The following is a 19,451-nucleotide window of genomic DNA, read 5'->3' as shown; positions in this document are numbered from 1 at the left end:
GAAATGGACCTGATAATTTCTTTCCTGCAGTTTCCAAGACCTGAGCATTTCAGAGTTATATTTACAAATGTACAAGTATCAAATACTTACTTCTATTTTGTCAAATACAGATAGAGACCTTTGGACCCAAAATTGATAGTGAAATTATTCTGACTTGACTGAATTAATAAATGTTTTTTGGGGGCACATTACTATCATAGTAAATCTGTCAGTAACTTTGTTCTCCTTTAGAAATGGTGATTTTTATTGGTTGAACAAACCAGAAATCATTTTTTAAAATCTTTGTTTTTTAGTAGGATTTGTTTAGCATGGGCTTGCCAGTGGAAAAGGACCAGAGTAATATAGCAGTGTCGCTGCTTCAAAAAGGGGTCCATCCCAGGTCATGGATGGAGGAGACTTCAGAGTGCCAGAGGAATGTCATATAGTATGGACATGCTGGGGTTCTCCTTCTTCCTTGGGGATCGTTGGCCACCGGTCCACAGGAGTGGAGGGAGCAGAAGCTGGGAACGGGGTTCGGAGATGGCTGTGGATACAACGAAGAAGCCTCCGGAAGATGCCTTCAGCAAGACAACTCAAGGATATGGAATATATAAGCAGCAGTGGGGAAAACGTCTAGCAGGGAACTATGCCAATATCACGCTAGAGATAAGTCGAGCATCCAGGCCTAGAGACATCCTCCAAATAAGGGCAGGTAGAAAGAAGGAAACCTAGCTGGGGAGGGAGTCCTTCATGTTGCTGAGCTTGGAGAAAGCTGCCAGGACATGGTAGACTGCGGCCTCTGACCAACAGGGCCCCCCAACAACATGCCATTACAAATGATGACACTTGGTGTTAGGAAGCATGAAATGACCACGTGGCAGGCAGGTTGTGTTACACAGAGTGCAGTTAGTTGATGCTTGAAGGGAGTGCCTGGTGGGCAGGGCCTGGGTTAAAGCGGCTCAGAACTGAATTATATGAACCAGAGGGAAGAGTCCAGCTGTCTGTGGCATTATGTTACTTGACTTTTCACAGTCATTTATATTTTATTTCCCTTTGAATGTCCATAGAAACAGCCTTCCTTTGGTCAGATACATGCTCCCCACAAGCCCAATGTCTACATTTCTGGCCTGATTTCTATGTACTTAAGTTAAAATTACTCCGATTTAAGTTTAGCAAATTTGTCCAGGTCTGAAAAGAGATCTATAATTTTCGCCTTTTTACAAAAAGGTTTCTTGGCAGCAGAAATAGCTGAATTTTCCCATTTTGTCTTTGTAAAAGCTGAGTAAAATGATTCTTTTAACAACTTAATTCCTTTAAAAGAAGTATAAGAAGCCTAAGGATTGTGAAGCCTAAAGATTATGAAGTACCAACACAAATCCTCTCTTTTGCTTCAGACCTTGAAGGCACACACTTTCCCATCCCCAAACTCTGAAAATACTTTTAAAAAAAATCCTTTCCACCATTAGAGATAGAAGGTACATTGTATGAGTGTGTTTCTCAGCCATTTCTGTTAGGTACCGTTTAATGTTGGTATAAGCGATGAACCGATCCTTCCATTTTAATGATTTCCTGCTGGATTCCTAGAGCTATACACTGCGCTACCCACAGGACATGAAATAGAAAGTCTGTGTAGATGAAGTCAGCCTTTGATATTTCTTCCTCAGAATCTGATCAGTAAATTGTATTTGTCATTTCCTTAATAACAGTTTAGGACTCCATACGACAGGACTCTCTGTTTTTTTTTTTTTTTTTTTTTTTTTTTTTTTTTTTTTTTTTTTTGGTTTTTCGAGACAGGGTTTCTCTGTGTAGCTTTGCGCCTTTCCTGGAACTCGCTTTGGAGACCAGGCTGGCCTCGAACTCACAGAGATCCGCCTGCCTCTGCCTCCCGAGTGCTGGGATTAAAGGCGTGCGCCACCACCGCCCGGCAGGACTCTCTGTTTTAAAGGTTAAAATCCAATAGAATATTAAATATGGCTAGAAAGTAGTCTCAAAATAAATTGATGTAAATGAGTCTACTGATGGTGTCTAAACTTGAAAAATGACATTATAAACACATAGTTATGTTCTAATCATACACTTTTGTCATATTAAATATTACCATCCGATCCATATTTAAAATATAAAATGGCAACTGGTCTACGTTTATATTGCATTGAATTTTGCTTCTATTTAAGGTTTCAAAGTGCAATGTGAGATTTTTGCATATGTATGTGTGCACATGTCTGCATTGATACTGCCATTTGCAAACTAATGTGTATTTTAGGCAGTTTTAAAAAATAATAATTATCCAGAGAAACTTACATCTGCACAACAATCATTTGGAACTCTTGAGATGCATCCCACACAGATGAGACAGGGCACCTGTGCCTCGGTTTGGATAATTTGTTTGGAAAATACATGTGTGTGCTAGACTTAGGTATGCCCCTGGCCCTCTTCTCTTTTTATTTTCAGATACAGTCTTACTGAGTCAAGTTCACTCTGTAGCCAGGCCGACTTTGAATTTGTCCTCCATGATGACCGTGATAGTGGCTGAGACCACAAACTGGCTGTCACCAGGCCCTGCTTTAGTACTGTGGGGGGAGGGAATGAGAGGAGACGAGAGAGGGGAAACGGTGGCTAGGATGTAAAATAAATGAATAAATGTGATTAAAAAATAAAATTAAGCCGGGCGGTGGTGGCGCACGCCTTTAATCCCAGCACTCGGGAGGCAGAGGCAGGGGGATCTCTGTGAGTTCGAGGCCAGCCTGGTCTACAGAGCCAGTTCCAGGAAAGGCACAAAGCTACACAGAGAAACCCTGTCTCAAAAAACCAAAATAAACAAACAAACAAATAAATAAATAAATAAAATTAAAAAATTTATGTGACACTGGATGATATAGTTTATTTAGATAGTGTACTTAACTATTAAATCCTCTTCTAATTTCAGCTTGTGTTATGCAGAATAGGTTAGATGAATATTGCCAGCAGACTGACATTCAAAATGGCAAAGTTGCTGTTCCAGATTTACATCACATTATAGATTGCTTCTACTTACAAGTTTCAGAGTTCATTTTCAGATTCAATAAATATCTTCATTATAATCTGGAGAACTGAAAAGTCATTGTTTCCAACTTTTATTAATAAGAAATCATGTAACCATTCAGACCAAAATTGACCCATACCCAAATTGACACACTGTTAGGGGACCTCAAGTGAGTTTCTACACCGGGACTTCAAAACTCACTCAGATTTTTTAAGTTGGCTGGCACCCTTCCTGATTGTACCAGTTGTCCACTGTAACACCCATCCCTTTGGCCCAGTTTGTAGATACCTACTATAAGCAAGCACTTTTCTAGTCACTGGAGAAATAACAGCAAGCAAGACAGGTAGCTTTGCCCTGTTACAGCTTACAGACAGATAGATTAGTGACAGAGGTCAGGAATCCCTAAAGTATATATTTTTTGTTTTTCTATTTCAGTTGTGCTCAGGATTGAACCTAGTATCTGAAGCATATTAGGGATTTCTCTGCCACTAAGCAGAAGCTGGAAACTTTTGTTTTCCATAGCAGAACAGCAGAAAGCTCATGTTTATGAAAGAATACAGACATCATGCCTAAATGTTCCTATAAATCTTCAAAAAAATAAAAAGCCATTTGTTTAAGAACCAGTCCTAAATGTTAACTTCAAAGACATCAATAGAATCTGAATGAAGATTATTTCTGAAGGCAATGGTAAAATCCTTAGTTGCCTCTGGCTCTTCAAACCTTACTCAAAAAATCTTTAGCGCTAGTGGCATGTGTATGAGTTTTTTGCCTACATGTATATTTGTGCACCACATGCAAGCCTGGTGCCCATGGAGGCTAGCAGAGTCATTGGACTCCCCCTGGAAATGGTGTTACAGACAATTGTGAGCCATGTGGGTGCTGGGTATCAAACCCAGGTTATCTGGGAGAGGCACAAATGCCCTTCACCACTGAGCCAGCTCTCCAGGCACATCAGTACATTCTCAGCTTGGACTTTCCATGGTTAATAATCTGTAAATATCTGTCCTTATTTGTTAAAAAATTAAAAACAAAATAAATTGGCTTAGAAAGGAAATTTTAAACTAAAACAAAGATTCACACATACACTGCTGTCACCCCCACCCAGTCTCTCTGTGTGTGTTCTGTGCAGAGACAGGATGGACGAGGTATTGGGGGGAGAGTTTCCTAGCTGTTATAGTCTTAGGATTAACATGAACACTGAATTCTAAGAACAATTAAATATCTCAATTTAAGTCATTGGGTCTTTAAAAGACTGCAGAAGTTGGTGATTTAATCTAGTTCCTGAAGCTAACCAAGTGAGTAACTCCTGATTTTGCTGGAAAACTGCTACACAAATGGCTAACACACACACACACACACACACACACACACACACACACACACACACACACGTCTTATCGGCACTCAAGATGCTCCTTCGAAATAGAGAAGAGACTTTGGTTCAGACTGGTTTTCACCCGTTTTTCCCGCTGCCTTCGGTTGCAAAACCAAACTCTTACGACTTCTTTCTCGAGATTCAGTTCTTCAGCCATCCGCATGATCTCCTGGGAGGAAGGCTTGTTCTGTTGCCCAAAGTGCCTCTCCAAAGCATCCTTAGCTGCAATACTGGGGTGGAGAGAGTTGGGGGTGGGAGGTGGAGAGAGGATAGAGTTGGGGATGAAATTGTGTGTCTTTCAATGAAGTTTTCGGAAAAATAAAATGAAGCTTATCTTTCTAAATATTACCACAAAGGAATAACTTATAGATTCTAAAAACAAAACAAAAAACTCGTGAAGGACAAATCTGACTTTTTTCCGCAGAGGCATGTCTTAGTCCAGATAACCTTACCCAAAATCAAAGGCAAAAAGTAGAGAACCCAGGTTCTCTCACTGTATGCCACAAGGGGGCACCAGGTTCTTGACAAAGAAAAGGAATTGTGGGCCTTTCAAAAGACAACTGCTCCCTGCCTCCTCATCACGGCCTGGTCATCCCCATCATTTATAATACAGGAAATGTGTAGTCCACAACTGCTGGAGATAAAGCCTTTTGCTAGTTCCTGTTAGTACCTCACAGAAGCGAAAGTATCACTAAATTATACTTCATGGTTGTCATTAAAGGAGTCAGGACAGACCCTAGTCTGACACACTGGTGACTCCTTTTGCTATTGTTAGTTAAGATACTGCATTAGCAGAGCAAGAACTTGTATCTACAAGGACATCTGTGAATTGTTTGCTTCCCATTTTTAGCCAAAATGCCTGTGTCAATACAGCCGATCAAACAATACGTATTTATCCATCAAATGTTGAAAAATTCTAACTTCATTTCTCATCAATTTAAAACATTTTTGTTTCTTCAGTTCCTTCCATTCACCTCATGGGTTATGTTGTTCTTACACTACACTTCCATGTTGACTCCACGTGAACAGTGTGCTTTTCTTTTTCTAGTAAATGTGTTATCTCGACAGAATACCTGATCGTTGTTCTCCGTTTCCGTTTCCTCTCATTTGCTCCCACCTTTTCACTGTACAAAGCTGGAATGTGGGAAAGAGAATAAAAGAGAAAGTCATCTTAGACTAGCACTCTCAGCTTTCAATTTTTCCATATGAAATAATGCAAACTATAATTGCTACCCATTTCTGTCTTAAATATTGGTGAGCTACGCAATTTTAAAGTGCATTCGATTAAAAAAAGGATTAAAACGAAATAAATGTAAATCTCATAAAGATGATTTTTACAAACTCTACGTTCCATTTTTGTTAGAATATTCCTTGTAAATGCTTCCAAGTCTTAATTTCAATGTGTGTGTGTGTGTGTGTGTGTGTGTGTGTGTGTGTGTGTGTATTAAAATACCAAGATTTTTCGATGGTATTTATTTAACAGACTGGTGTGAACACTAATATTGGGTTATAAAAGTAGTTCCTGTAAGTTACTCCAGGATAGCGTAAAGGCCAAGAAATGTGGATGCTAAAGAATATTCAGTACTTGACGCTGATACTTTGTTTTCTAAAAAGCTTCCCCTTGCAGCTCCTGCTGTCCTCAGTAAATTTATTTCTACACTTGTATTACATTGGTTTCCCGCCCTCCTTTATCCACCAAATTTATTTTCCATTTCAAAGAGATTAAAAAGCCCTCAAACCTCCAGCTTCAGCAAACATCCTGCTGCCCCTAGTGGTCATTTTGTGACTACACCACAGCACAGGCTGCACAGGATTGCCCACCCCTGACCCCTGTCACCCCTCCACCCCTGCCATCCCCCCACCCCAACTCCTGTACCTCCAACTTGCTCAGCTTCCTCCAGCCACTTGGATAGTATTGCTTTCAGTTTACATGCATTTTTGAAACTGAGCTGCAGGTTTTCAAATCGGCAGATGGTTGTTTGACTGAATTCAGAGCCATGCACAGCAGCCAAAGCTTCGCCCACGTTTGTCTGGGTGTATCCTGCAGAAGGGTGAGAGGCAGCCTTAGCTTCTGCTTCATGGGGAAGACCAGTGTGACTCCATTAGGACGCACACTGAATCTTAGTGAATTACTCTTTAAAAATTCTGTAGTTTTACAATTTAGAATTATTGAGGTTTAGCATATAATTGTAAAGTACACTAAGATGGTCCTCCAGTTAATAAATCACTTTTTCTCTTAAAGTCAAAAGGACTCACATGTAAAGATAATGGTAGCACGAACAGATACCATGTGCATGTCATAACGCTTGATAATGAACTTAGAAATTCTTGATCTTTTTATCATGATTATCAAATATGATACATGCTCAAAATATTTGACCCATCAATTGTAGAGCACAAAATGTACAGTGATAGATCAAACATATTTTTATGTATGAATAAAACTTACAAGAATATATTGTTACACCAAATAAAACTAAGATTGAGGCTAAAACACTTCATTCAAAAAGGCTGGCTACTGTTCCACATTTTATGCATAACTCCAAACACATTTACTGCATTATTTGGTAAGGCATCTATCGCCCAGCAAAAGGTCCTTATCAATTACCCCAAACATTTCTAGAAAATAAGGTAAAATAAGCCATCAACATATAATTTTAAACATCCAAAGCAATATTAGCAGAACCAAAAATAAGTATGATAATGATGTCTCCTGCTGTTTATTACATGTATTCAGTACATATTATTTCAGGGCCTAGGGCTATATACCTTTATGTATAATATGAGTGCATATGATGTGCATCAATAAATGTCATTACAAATTACCTATGGCTCATTCCACCAGTTCATTTCAACCCATTAAAAAATACATTCTTTTATGAATCTGAGCCACAATTAGTTACTATAGTTATTCAATTCTAAAAACACTTTTCAATAGAAAAAGAGCAGTGGCGTGGAATAGACAGTTCACAGAAAAGAAATACAGATGATTATCAAACAGTAATGAATAACAATAATGTAAAATGAAGTTTAACATGTTAGCTAACACTATACTGTCATGCCCCTTTGTCTTCTCAAAGGTCCCAAAGATAAAGAGCATACTGATCTTTCAACCACTGTTTACTTATTTAATTATCTGGTCATTTGCCTCTGCTGGAGACAGAAGACATATTTGTGATGGTAAAGTTTTGTACAGATGAATCTGACACCTCTCAACCTACATTGTTTAATCAATAATTTAGTTCCAGCATTTTCTGTTCATGTGTTTATATAGATGCAAGAATGCATTTATAGAGTTCTAACTGTGGCATTGTTTTCATTACTAAGAGATTAAAACCATGTAAGAGACCTAGCTAAATAAACTAGTGTATTTATATTCATAAGGAGGGTAGTTAACAGATTCATACATACCCCCAAGTCAACTCTGGAAAAACTCTAAGATCTCCAAAATATGTCTGTATGAAAGAATGTATGCACTTGCTTCTAGGTGTATAAGGTATCTCTAGAAAGATACCCAAGAAACTACCACTGGTGAAGAAGAAAGACAAGCAGATGTTGTAATGCCATTTACACTTTTTCGTCACTCCAAGTCATATGAATGAAGCACCCAAATTTTCAAATAAAATATTAAATAAAGAAGATACTTGAAAGCTACTCTTGAGGTAGGCTAAATTTTAGGAAATAACATGAACTTAAAAAATCCATGCTTTTATCCTATTGAGAATTTACAAGGAGTTAAAGAATTTTGATGTGTTTTAGTTTTCCCAATTTGACTAAGTTAAGTGTACAGGAGAGACAGAGAATGGGAAGTGTCTTTGGCTTTCAAGCAGAGTATAAAATATTTCCCAGTAAATAGAGTAAGGATTTGAGAATTAAGTTGCTGGACCCATCACAGTAATCAAAGGCATACCTAACTTGATTCTTCTCACTTTAAATTCATTGGCAAATTGCTCAAGTTCTCGGATTTCTGGGGAATCCATGTCTATTGGCTCTTCAACCAATTTACTTTTCCGCCTGAGTTCCTGCTTGAATTCAGAGGCTGTAGGGTCCTCCGCCAGGAGAGGCTGGTGCAGGGGAGTAAACCCATGACTCAAGGTGTGATCTGGAAACTTGTAAAGACAAGGGGTTAAACTGCCTGTGGAGAAAGAGAGAGGAAAGGACTGTTGGTAATGATGTCTGTTTCTCTACAAACATCACTTTGTTAGAACCCACTGTTTTCCACAAAAACTCCCAATTGGTTTTCAGTGCAGGACTTTGTAGTACAGCCAAGGATGCCCCTGAGCTTACACAATCCTGCCACCTTGGCCTCCCAAATGCTCGGATTATGTGTAATGCCACATTGACTCAGTCTTAACTTTTACACCTTCCCATATGTTCAGTGTGCTAAAGCAGGACCCAGAGTGAGCTGTTAGTTGGTATGAGGTGATTCACCTCCCACCTTCCCCAGAAGAACAAAACCAAAGTCAATGTCAAAGGACCAAGAGACAAGTTTAAATATCTACATTATTTTCTAGTTCTCTCTCAGGGTGTAAGATTCCATTGTTCCTTGTAAAAAGACATGTATTCCTGAGAGTCTGAGGCTTGATTCTAACCAGATTGTATGCAGTAATCTCTGTCTTCTTAATTAATTTAAAAAGTGGCCTGTAGAGTTTGCTATAACCAAAGTGTGAAGTATTTGGACTCTATGCTATACTGAGAAATTCTTGTAATTAGGAAATGAAGCTTACGGCACTATAAAAACTACTGTTTTGATGGTAAATGCTTAACTTTCATTAAAAAGTAAGCATGTCTTTTAAATTTGATAAAGACAGATAAAACTTAGATTAAAACACATAAATGTAGTTAAGTTGATTTAATGAGCCAGAGAAACAAAAGGTAAGTTTAGAGCTTCTATGAAAGTATGGTGAGAAGCTTTCTTGAAACTAGGGTCAGAGACAGTTGTAAACCACCATGTAGGTGCTGGGAACCACACTTCTGTCCTTTGCAAGAACAGCAAATGCTATTAACCACCGAGCCATCTCTTCAACCCAAGAGAGAAACTATTTGGTTTTGGTTTTGTTTTTTTCAATGCATGCTGCTTTTATGAATTATCCAGTCTCTGTGTAAAGAAAACAGTAACTCCCTTTCAGATTAGTAGCTGTCCTAACTACGCAGAGGTCACAAGAACCACATTCCACTAAGAAAAAAAAATGCTACTTTATTTTCCAGTCTGTACTCGGGTAAATCAAACAACTTTCTTTCAAAGTTTCCCTGAATCTAAACACATTTGGTTGCCTCTACACAATCTCTTTCAGGCAAAACTGTAATGATTTAAAAAGTACATTAGCAGTGTGTCACTCCAGGCAAATTCAAGGGTTGTTTCCTTATTACAAACACTCACAGAAAGAATACATCTAGAAAAGGTATTTGAATGGAGTCCATGAAAAATGAGCAAGAAATGGTTTAGTAACCACAGTGAGAGTGAGATTGAGATATGTGGTATAACACAGAACATGTTTCTTATTGTGTAATGAAAAATATTACATAAAGTTTCCACAATTATATCCATTGGATCATCATTTTGATAGAACTTGCCTTCCTTAACAATTCACTCTAGCAGTAACCATCACAATCAGACAGAATTCTGCTCCTAGCCTATGACTCACTCTGTGGAGCATGGGGAGTGGTGGTATGGTATGCGTAGCAAGCTATTTTTCAAAACCTTTCAATCCCAGATTATTGAAGTACACAGTGAGCCCAGGCAGCAGAAATCTCAAAAATGTTTCTCAAAACTTTGGTAAAGCAATACTGTTGTTAGCCTGGACAAGGACCCCTGTGAAAGCTTGGAAATGCTGGAGCCCTCTCCACGCTCAGTTTTTCACAGTGCACACTGATCCATCTTGGCCCCTCTGAATTGTTCTGTGTGTCTTTCTGCTTGGTAGACATGGCAGAAGACAGATAAATCTTTCAAAGCAGGCAAGGTGGGACAGAAGTAGAGATTGCCTTGTAAGCTGTTGACTCAGCCTTTCATGTGTTGGGGTAAATTGCTCCCCTGTATGTGGCTACCTGTGAGCATCTCAGGTTAAAAACCTGTGGCCTTAAAAGAACAAATAAGGGAAACAGAAAGACATGGGAATCCATGCCTACATCGTAACTGTGCACAGGAACGCTGAAATATTTCTACTTATTCTTTCCTTTTCACAAACACAGGACAAGAGTATCATATGCTCAAATTTGATTTTTTCCCTTTCTTTGAGGACTCAACAGACTGTCTGAGCCAGACATGGGTTCATTGTTTGACAAAATAAGTCTAATTGGAACACACCCATGTCCATGTTTCCACACAGCCCGGAACTGCTCTCCAAGAACAGAGAAGGTAGCTGAAGCAGAGGAAGTTCAGGGTATCTTCACTCCAGCTCCTTACAGAAGACGGCTGTGAACCATCTAGAAGGCAAAGGTACCATGGTCCTGCTGGGAGGCCTTTACTGGGGAAAAGCCCGATGTCTTCAGAGTGATTCTTCCCTAGACAACCCTACCAACCTGGGACAAAAGAAAAGGAAAACAGGAAGGGTGACCCAGAAGAGAGAAAGAGGAAGGGAGGGAGGAAGGAAGAAAAAACAAAAGGCAAGAAGTTAAAGGGAAAAACAAAAGGAATGAATGAAGGGATTTCTATGGCTTTGTTTCATTCCCAAACAGAAACCCTTTTCTTTTCCATTCTGCGTAACATGTACTTTTTCAATAAGAACTCTCCCTCCACCTCGAGGATTAGCTGCTATATCCCATGCCCAGATGGGTCCTTGTTCTTTGCCACGAGGCTGGTGGGCTGAGTTACCATGGGATGGTGGACAGAACAGCCTCCACACTTGCCTCCTAAACTTCACTCTGCTTTAGAAGCTGAGAAGCCAAGCAGCCCAAGAGACTCAGGAGCCCGAGTGCTGAGCATTCTTTGCCGGCAGTGTGCTCGCCTCCGGATCTTCTAGCAGAGGTTGTGAAGAACATTTGTAATTCCCTCGTGCGGTTTGGACTGTGGACTGCTGACGTTAGAGCTAAATACTAAGGGGTAGACAGGAAGATGTAAATGACCACATGTCTATACGAGGAGAGCAAAGAGAAGAATGTCGAGTTATCACAAACCTGCTTTCTACAGGGACCTGGTAGAGAGGTCTCATTAGTTCATGGTGACGCTTTTTGCTGTTTCCAGCCCAGCCAATCATTCTCTTTAGCTTGCTGGTGCCTGGACTGTTACAGGGAATTCATCTAAGGATTTAAATCCTCCTCACCAACCTGACAAAAATCACTATATCTCTTCCGTTCCTGTGAACTAATTTAACAAAATACTAAAATGAAATAATCAGAGTTTGGGCAGTATAATAGCCGTATTAAAATTCTCCACACCCTTTGAAAACAGTTATTCTAGCAGCGGTCCCCTCACAGATTAAACACACCAAACCTGCCCATAAAGATGCTTCGGTGGACCTTGAGGGAGTGGCTGACATTTCAGAAAATTCAAACGACACGATTGGGTTTCTACCGTCGTCTGTTTTATACCTTGCCTTCCTCATTTTTGAATGGCGGTATTTTATGACTCAATTTGTGCAGCTTCCCTGGGAATGAATGTAGGAAAATTCAGATTGTGTAAGATTTAATCTGCAATGAAGTGCATGCTGATGCTGAATACATGCCAAGAACCAGGCGTTCTGACAAATTATGAAGTATATAATATTTTAATGACATCTCTCTCTCAGAAATATTCAAATACAGTCTCTGTGCACCATGGTGAGGCTTCATTTTAGTGACAAAATATAATTCAATTTGAAGGCTACAATGATACCTCTAAATCTTGGTATGACAATTGGGTTCATGATGTCACTAAACCAGACTTTGGGGATGGTGAAAGTCATTTTCACAGGCCCTTTCCTGTGACTATGTTGAGATAGAAAAAAGAAGAAGAAGAAGCAAAAGAAAGAAAGGAAAAAAAAAACAACGGAATGGGAGAGAGGGTGTTCAGAGAGCAGTCAACTGCCTCTCGACGGGACCCTGGCCTGCTGCCCCAGTGCGAGTGCAGGCTACATTATCGGACTCCAAGGCTAGCAATAAACTGTCTAGATAACTGTGGGCCACTTTCTTCAGTACAAGGGAGGTGGTGCCCAAAGGAATTAGGACAAGAGCTAATTAGCCACTGGTCTGTGACTGGTGTGTGAGTGTGTGTGTGTGTGTGTGTGTGTGTGTGTGTGTGTGTGTGTGTGTAAGTGTATACATGTATGTGAATGTGTGAATGTGAATGTGTGTATATGTTGGTTGGTTTGGTTTTCACACTAACTCAAGTCAAAGGGCACAAGCCTCCTCTTTTTGAGGAGATACAGGAACTGAGGTTGCACAGGGATTCCTGGAAATCACTGTGACAGAGCTTTCCTCCAGCAGAGAGCAGCATGTGACCACAGGCTTGTCGCTTTCTGTTTAGCTCCTCCAGGTCCCGTGAAAGCCAAAGAAAGCGTTCTACCTCCACTCCGACAGATAATTGAGCATATTCTGCTATTCCACAGCAAATATCGTGGAATTCGGGGGAAGCTGTTCTTGTTGCTTACGAATACTGATTAAGTAGATGGTTTATGAGTGAAGGATTTTTACAAGGGATGGAAAAAGCACTCAGGTTAGATACCCCTTAATTATTGAAAAGTAAAACCAGGTTAGAGAGACAGCTCTGGGGTTAAGAGCACTGGCTGCTTTTCTAGAGAGCCTGCATTTGATTCCCAGCTCCCTCATGGTGGCTTACAACTGTTTATAATTCCAGTCCCAGGGGATCCGATAGCCTTTTATGGCTTCTGTGAACAATGCATGAAAATGATATACAGACATACATGCAAACAAAGTGCCCATACAAATAATAAAAATAATATCTTTTTAAAGAAAGAAAAACCAAGGTTTATAGGCAATCATTAAGAACACAACTCTTTGAAGTAAGCAGATAGGGAGGTGAAGGGGAGCTTAGAAGGGGGAAAACGATTAAAATTTATTGTATGAAAACAAATTAAATAAAATATTTAAAAAATCAGACTCCATTTTACCATAATGGTTAAGATGTGGATTTATACAGAAAGGCTAATATCCTCATTGTTTTATTTGAAAATAAATAATCTTAATGTTTTACTGAGAAATTACAGATTAATGAACTAAATTACTTGTTTCATTTCACTTAAATATTCTCAGCATATCTCTGGGTTTCTCCATATATAATTGCTTACTTGGAGGAAAACCATGAGTAAATTTCAAAAGACTTCCTTCATATTTGATTCCTTTATCCCAAATTTCCACTGTCTCTCTGTCTCTGTTTCTCCTCCCCACTCCTTTTACTGCTAGTTCTTGTTCTTTCCCCCGGATGAGCGTTGTTTGCCTGCTGTAATAACAAATATTGACTTACCAAAGATTTCCCTTCAGAACAAACTCACAAATAAAAATCTGTGAACAACGATCCACAGTCTTTAAACCGACTAAATTATTTTCTTTAGTCATGCCCCCAAATTAAATAGTGAATTTGGTGGTGAGTGGACCTCTTAGGGCATGTGTTCTCATTTCTAGGAAGCCAAGCTTTCAATGTACTTATGCCGATACCAGAGAGTTGGCATTATACTTGAAAGAAGGATGCTTCACGTCTCCCAAAAAGTGTGCCACTTCACCTATCTCAGTCAAGCTTCAGAAGCAACCTAGGAAGGACCACCACAGCCTGAAATAGCCATGACTAAAGTCCCGGAACATCAGGCTGAGTCTTCAGTTTGTATCTCCTATTTATTTTTACGGAACAAGTATACAAAAGCAGAGCTGTGATGAAGGCGATGCTCCATAAATCGTGGTGTCTGATGGAGTAGCCACTAGACAAACGAGAGTACTGGCCACTGGAAATGGAGCTGACTTAGCAGAGGAACTGAATTTTCAATTCTTGTTTTAATTAACTTTCATTTAAATTGAAGTAACCACATGGGTTCTACTTGCCAGTACCGCATAGCTTCAGGGAATCCCACAGAGGCAATCACAAGTAGCATCTAGCAGTTTGGCAGTAGTAAATTAAAGAAGCAAACAAATGATAGCAAAACCGTACAAAGCTCATGCAAGAGACAGAAACACTGGAGTATAGAGTTGTGGAGGGTAAGGCCATGAGGCCCACCTCTAGGTTTCTGGTCAAGGGACACTTCTGCAAGTGACAGATCTACCATTAACTTCCAAGCCAAAAGAGGGAAGATCAGAACTTCATGTTATACTCTTTCACCATTCCCTCTGGTTTAGGAAATCCAACACCGTTTTCCCCAATTCAACACCACATATGAAGATATTTTTTTCTTACCTGCCATCACTCCATAGGTGGATGGCTGATTTCCATAATGACAGGAAGGCACAGAATAATGAAGTCCTGTCGCTGCGTTTCCCATAGTTGTCATCGAGAAATACGTGTGCAAACATTTAGGAGTTTGGATCAAAGACAAAATAGACGGGACTGGTAAGAAAATGTATGAGGATTGAAGACACATTCAACTCATTTCAAAAATTACACATTTATGCAAGTCTTAAATTATATGCCAATATGTATTTTCTTCCTCACTGGTAGTTTTCTAATGAGCAGATAAAATCAGCCAAAGGTTGTCTCAAGTGATGAGATCTGATGTCATCGAACTAGACTTGTATGGGTCTATGTTGTGGCTACAAGTATCCCATGAAGTGAAGTAAGAGGAGATTGGACCCCAGCTTTTTGAGATTTGTACAATTCTTGTAGCTTCCATCCAGTGTAGATATTGCATTACAGCCATTGAAAAGTAGTCTGAACATCATTGTGTAGCACAGTATTGTAAGAAAGGTGTCTCTGGAAGAGTGAATACCTAAATAGACTCTTGAATAATCATAGCTGATAAATTTACTGTTCCTTTTACTAAAGAGAAAATGCCAGAGTAAGTATTCCCTTGTGTAGATGCAATCATAAAAATACTGCTGTTTTCAGGGTTTTATGAGAACCCTGTGATAGCGTTTAGTCCAATTATGTTGGACTTGCAGTTTTTCCTCATGCATGACATCGATAGAAAAATTTTAATGATAAAGCCAATCAAAAAATAAGTTTCTTTATTGCTGAAGGTTGTGCATACACACATAATTCTATGCATACATGTATACTTCCTAAAATTATTGTGCATTTAGAAATAAGATATAAACTATAAAACATATATGAAGTTTTAAACACAAATCAACATTTTAACAGCAGGACTTTCAATAATAAAACTAGCAGTAAAAGTTTCCTTATGTATTTACTTCCTCATTTTTCTCTCATATCCTAAATATAATTTATAATATAATATATTATGATAATGCAATAATTAGGTCATTATAATAAACATACAATTTTTTCAGATAAATAGTATATAGAGTATATAATTGGGAGTACATGATATAATAATGACATGAGATCTTTTTATAGAATAAATGTATTTTGTCTAAATATAGAACAATATTGTAAATATCTGTATAAGTTTCTACTCTGTGACTGATATAGAGAGACATGAAGTAATTTTCCCATACAATGGTCATATAGAACAATTTTAGTATTCATTTAAAAACATTAAATGAATTTTAACTGTATTTAATGCTTAAGGGCTTTCATTAAAATATATATTTGTAATTCCTTACTTAACTAGATGCATATATAACTAAAATTTTATAGAAAAATTATAAATAATTTAAAAATAATTAAGGAAACTTTTAGAAATTATTTTTATTTATAAGAGTTATATTTGTTTTCTGATTTTAGGAAGTTGGATAAAAGATAGGTTAAATGCTCTGTTATATATTTTTAAATAAATCAATAGAACTTAAAAGCTACATCATTTTGCTACATCATTATTTTAATCTTAAATTTTACTTTCTTACTGATCAAATTTATCTAATTCTCAATCTATAAAATGTGCTGTTTTAAAAGTATGGTTGTATTGTAATCCTTTAGATTATTTTGGGTACTATTTATGGGATTATTATAGGGTTAAATTACTTTATTATTATATTTTCCATCAAATATATTTCAGTACATTCTCAAAATTACCTTTAAATTAAACTATGGGAATCTTTAGTAGATTAAGTCATGTTGGTAGAGTCCATATATCTAATCTCTTCATTATTTAAAATCAGGCAAAGATGAATGAGAAAGCTTAACTTATGTTTAGAAACTGCCTAATTATCATAAAAGTTATTTAATTGTTTTAAATCATAAAATAAGCCCAAACTTTTCTTTCTACAAATATAAATTTTGTTTCATTTCTCCATGTGAGTCAATTACATTTTAAACAAATGAAAGATGAATCCAGATTGCTGTTTCATGGAAGAAATTGTTAGTCCAAGGCTCCATCCATCTGTAAACTGACTTTGAGACCAATTGTTATTACATTAAGTGCAAATATATTAGCAAAGAACATACATTTGCTTGTGCCTAGATAACATGTTTTGATCCCCATTTTCATTTAGGAATGTTAAGTAAAGACAAATTTTAAGTTATTTCTAAAACTCAGTCTTAAGGAAGTTTAAATCTCTCAACTCTAAATGCTATCTTGCTTTCTTTTCTAAGTTTAATACTATGTATTTTAATGCAAGTTTAATAAAGCATTTAATTACTTTATTCATTAAAGCTCACTTTCATGAATGGTTTGTGTTGGGAATTTTTTGGTTTATTTTTATAAGGTTTATGTTTGTTTAAAGGTAGTAACAAATATAATTCAAAAATGAAATACATTTTTAATATAAAGTAGTAGTACCTATTAACATTAACTATTTCAGAATATTTCATTTTGATCTTTATACATAAACATCCATAAACATCTCTACTAAAATAGTTTTCACAATGAAAAATACTCAAGCTCGCTATTTGCTTATGTAGAAAATAGTTCGGGATTGCAAAGCAAAAGCCAATAAATAGATAAATGATTTCATTTACTATTTTTTTTTTTAATTCTCAGACAACTGGACTTTTATAATATCCTTAATATTTAACTACAGCAAATTAAAGGAGGGAAATGGAACAAAGAGATTATTCAACTGAAAAGATTCACCGCATCCAATCTGAAAGCTGTAGGCCCGGCCATGGAAGTCAGTACCTGTCGACATCACGTTGGTGGCATGGTTGGAGACTGGGAGACACTCAGCAGCACTGGGGTGCATTATCAGAGGCAGCGCTGCAGAGGCATCAGCACTCAGAGGTACAAAGGTATCAGCCGAAGTAAAAGATTGGCAACTCATTCCCACGAGAGAGTAGAAAATAAGACCCGCTGCTTGCCAGATCACTTTTATTATATTACCGTATCATCAAAGGGCCGATTCACTTCTCGCTACCTGCATATATACATCAGGAAGGCTCTGAGGCACCAGGAGGGTGCAGGCTAGTATTTATACTGTGAGGAAATCCATTTATACATGTTAATAGTCCCCCCCCCCCAGGAGTGTTGCTTTGTCAACTCAAACTGTCTTTCTAACCCAAATATTATCTGTGCCCAAGGAGGAACCTGGTTGTGGGGTACAAATTGAGGGGAAGGCAAACACAGAAACTTTATTTGGCATCTTTAATAAATGAGACCTTTGGGGAAGAATCAGGAACTTTGAAAAATTGTTTCTCAAAGTAATATAAGTGACAATGAATTGAAAACTAGGTGTCTTTTGGTTTCTAATATAATAAAAGTTTTAAATATGAGATGTTTTCCTTTTTGCTAACTTCTTAAATTACATTCAATGTAGTATTAAACTGAGGAAATGTATACTATATAGTTTAAAGAAATGGAGCATTTAAGGGCTTGGGAGATGGCTCAGTGGTCAAGGTACTGGCCACACAAGCCTGATGACATGAGTTGTGTACCCAGAACCAGTTGAAAGGTGAGAGAAGACAACTGACTCCACAAACTGTCCTCTGCCCTCCACCTGAATGCCATGGCATATGAGCCCACACATATACATCATGAAAACACACACACTAATAGAAATGATTGTTAAAGAAATGAAATGTTTAAGTTGACACTTAGGACAGCATGTGAGATGGAATATGACAATGCATGTGCTGGTGAGTTTAAATTCAACAGTGCATGTTTTTGAAAAAAAAAAAGAGAGAGAACTATTCAAAGTTTTCCTGTAAGTACACAGTGGGAAGATTTTAATATACATAATAATGTGCAGGGAAGACAAGCGGGAGGGAACACCGTATTTCCCTTGATTTCAATGTACTCATTAAGAACTAACAGTTCTTCCTAAGTACTGACAGAATTCAATGGCATTTTTCTACAGTTATATCAAATAGACCTTCTTCTCCATACGTGATGTACCATCCCCCCCCCCCCAATAAGCTACTCAGAGCCACAGGCTAAAATTTGGACTATTCTACTAAAGACGCTGAGGTAACCATGTTAGTACTGGATAAACTTCACACAAGATAAATTGACATATTATAAGAAGGAAACACATGCACAATCAATTCCAACATAAACATCAGCCTCAAGATATTTTAATTCTGATGATGTCTGTATATGAATGGTATGTTGGATTTTTAGTCACTGTGGCATACACCTGAAGGGAACACTTTTTATAAAGAACGTCTACTCAGAGGTTTCAGTCCATGGTCAGGCTGGCTCTGTTGCTTGGACAGAATTTAAGCAGAATGCTGCTGGGGTCAGAGCATGTGCTGGAGCATGGTGCACACTAACTGAAAAAGATAAGGGAGGGACAAATATGAAAGGCCAGGCTATAAGGAGCTGTTCAAAGGCACACCTCAAAAGGCCTACTTCCTCCAACCAACTTCCTAAAATTTCCATCAACTCCAAAAACAATGCCCTAGTTAAGAACCCAGCCTATGGGGCCATTTTATATCCAGACCACAGCAATGAGTGAACTCACTCCTGTTGAGAGAATGTAAACAAGAGTAATATAGAAAACAGAAGTAAAAGCAGGTATTTGACAGTACTAAAATGAGGGCCACACTTCCTCAGTATCTGAATTCTTTTGCTATGGTGTGTTTTGAAATAACTTAGAATTGGTTGCCTTATGCTAAACTTATTAATATTGACAACACTACAACTTCAAGAATCATGGACA

General features: G+C 38.0%; 1 protein-coding gene across 2 annotated transcripts; it reads right to left on the bottom strand.

Moving 5' to 3' along the window:
* Positions 1 to 2,820: 2,820 nt before the first annotated feature.
* On the bottom strand, positions 2,821 to 17,717 carry Pou1f1 (POU class 1 homeobox 1). Of its 2 annotated transcripts, none has more exons than XM_006981625.3 (6): positions 17,474 to 17,717; positions 14,692 to 14,763; positions 8,287 to 8,511; positions 6,253 to 6,417; positions 5,450 to 5,510; positions 2,821 to 4,606 (listed from the first exon to the last, which is right to left on the bottom strand). In XM_006981625.3, exons 1-6 carry the CDS (start codon positions 17,613 to 17,615, stop codon positions 4,396 to 4,398), a joined length of 876 nt encoding a protein of 291 aa, XP_006981687.1. In that variant the 5' UTR covers positions 17,616 to 17,717; the 3' UTR covers positions 2,821 to 4,395. The 2 variants fall into 2 exon arrangements, with proteins under 2 accessions (XP_006981687.1, XP_006981688.1); XM_006981626.3 differs by having other exon boundaries at positions 14,692 to 14,841; positions 17,474 to 17,663.
* Positions 17,718 to 19,451: the final 1,734 nt, after the last annotated feature.

Source organism: Peromyscus maniculatus, chromosome 12 (assembly GCF_049852395.1).
Source record: "Peromyscus maniculatus bairdii isolate BWxNUB_F1_BW_parent chromosome 12, HU_Pman_BW_mat_3.1, whole genome shotgun sequence".
Lineage (NCBI taxonomy): Eukaryota > Metazoa > Chordata > Mammalia > Rodentia > Cricetidae > Peromyscus > Peromyscus maniculatus.
The sequence above is the reverse complement of the archived record's forward strand: the minus strand, read 5'-3'. Positions and strand labels throughout refer to the sequence as shown.

Bases quoted from the DNA above. Each gene is read 5' to 3' on its own strand.
- Pou1f1 (XM_006981626.3), bottom strand. From the start codon at position 17,615: ATGAGTTGCCAATCTTTTACTTCGGCTGATACCTTTGTACCTCTGAGT. The intron at 14,842-17,473 runs GTACTGACTTCC...TTTTCTTACCAG, and splicing joins CACCAACGTGATGTCGACAG to TCCCGTCTATTTTGTCTTTG. The intron at 4,607-5,449 runs GTATTCTGTCGA...TCTCCACCCCAG, and splicing joins AAACGGAGAACAACGATCAG to TATTGCAGCTAAGGATGCTT.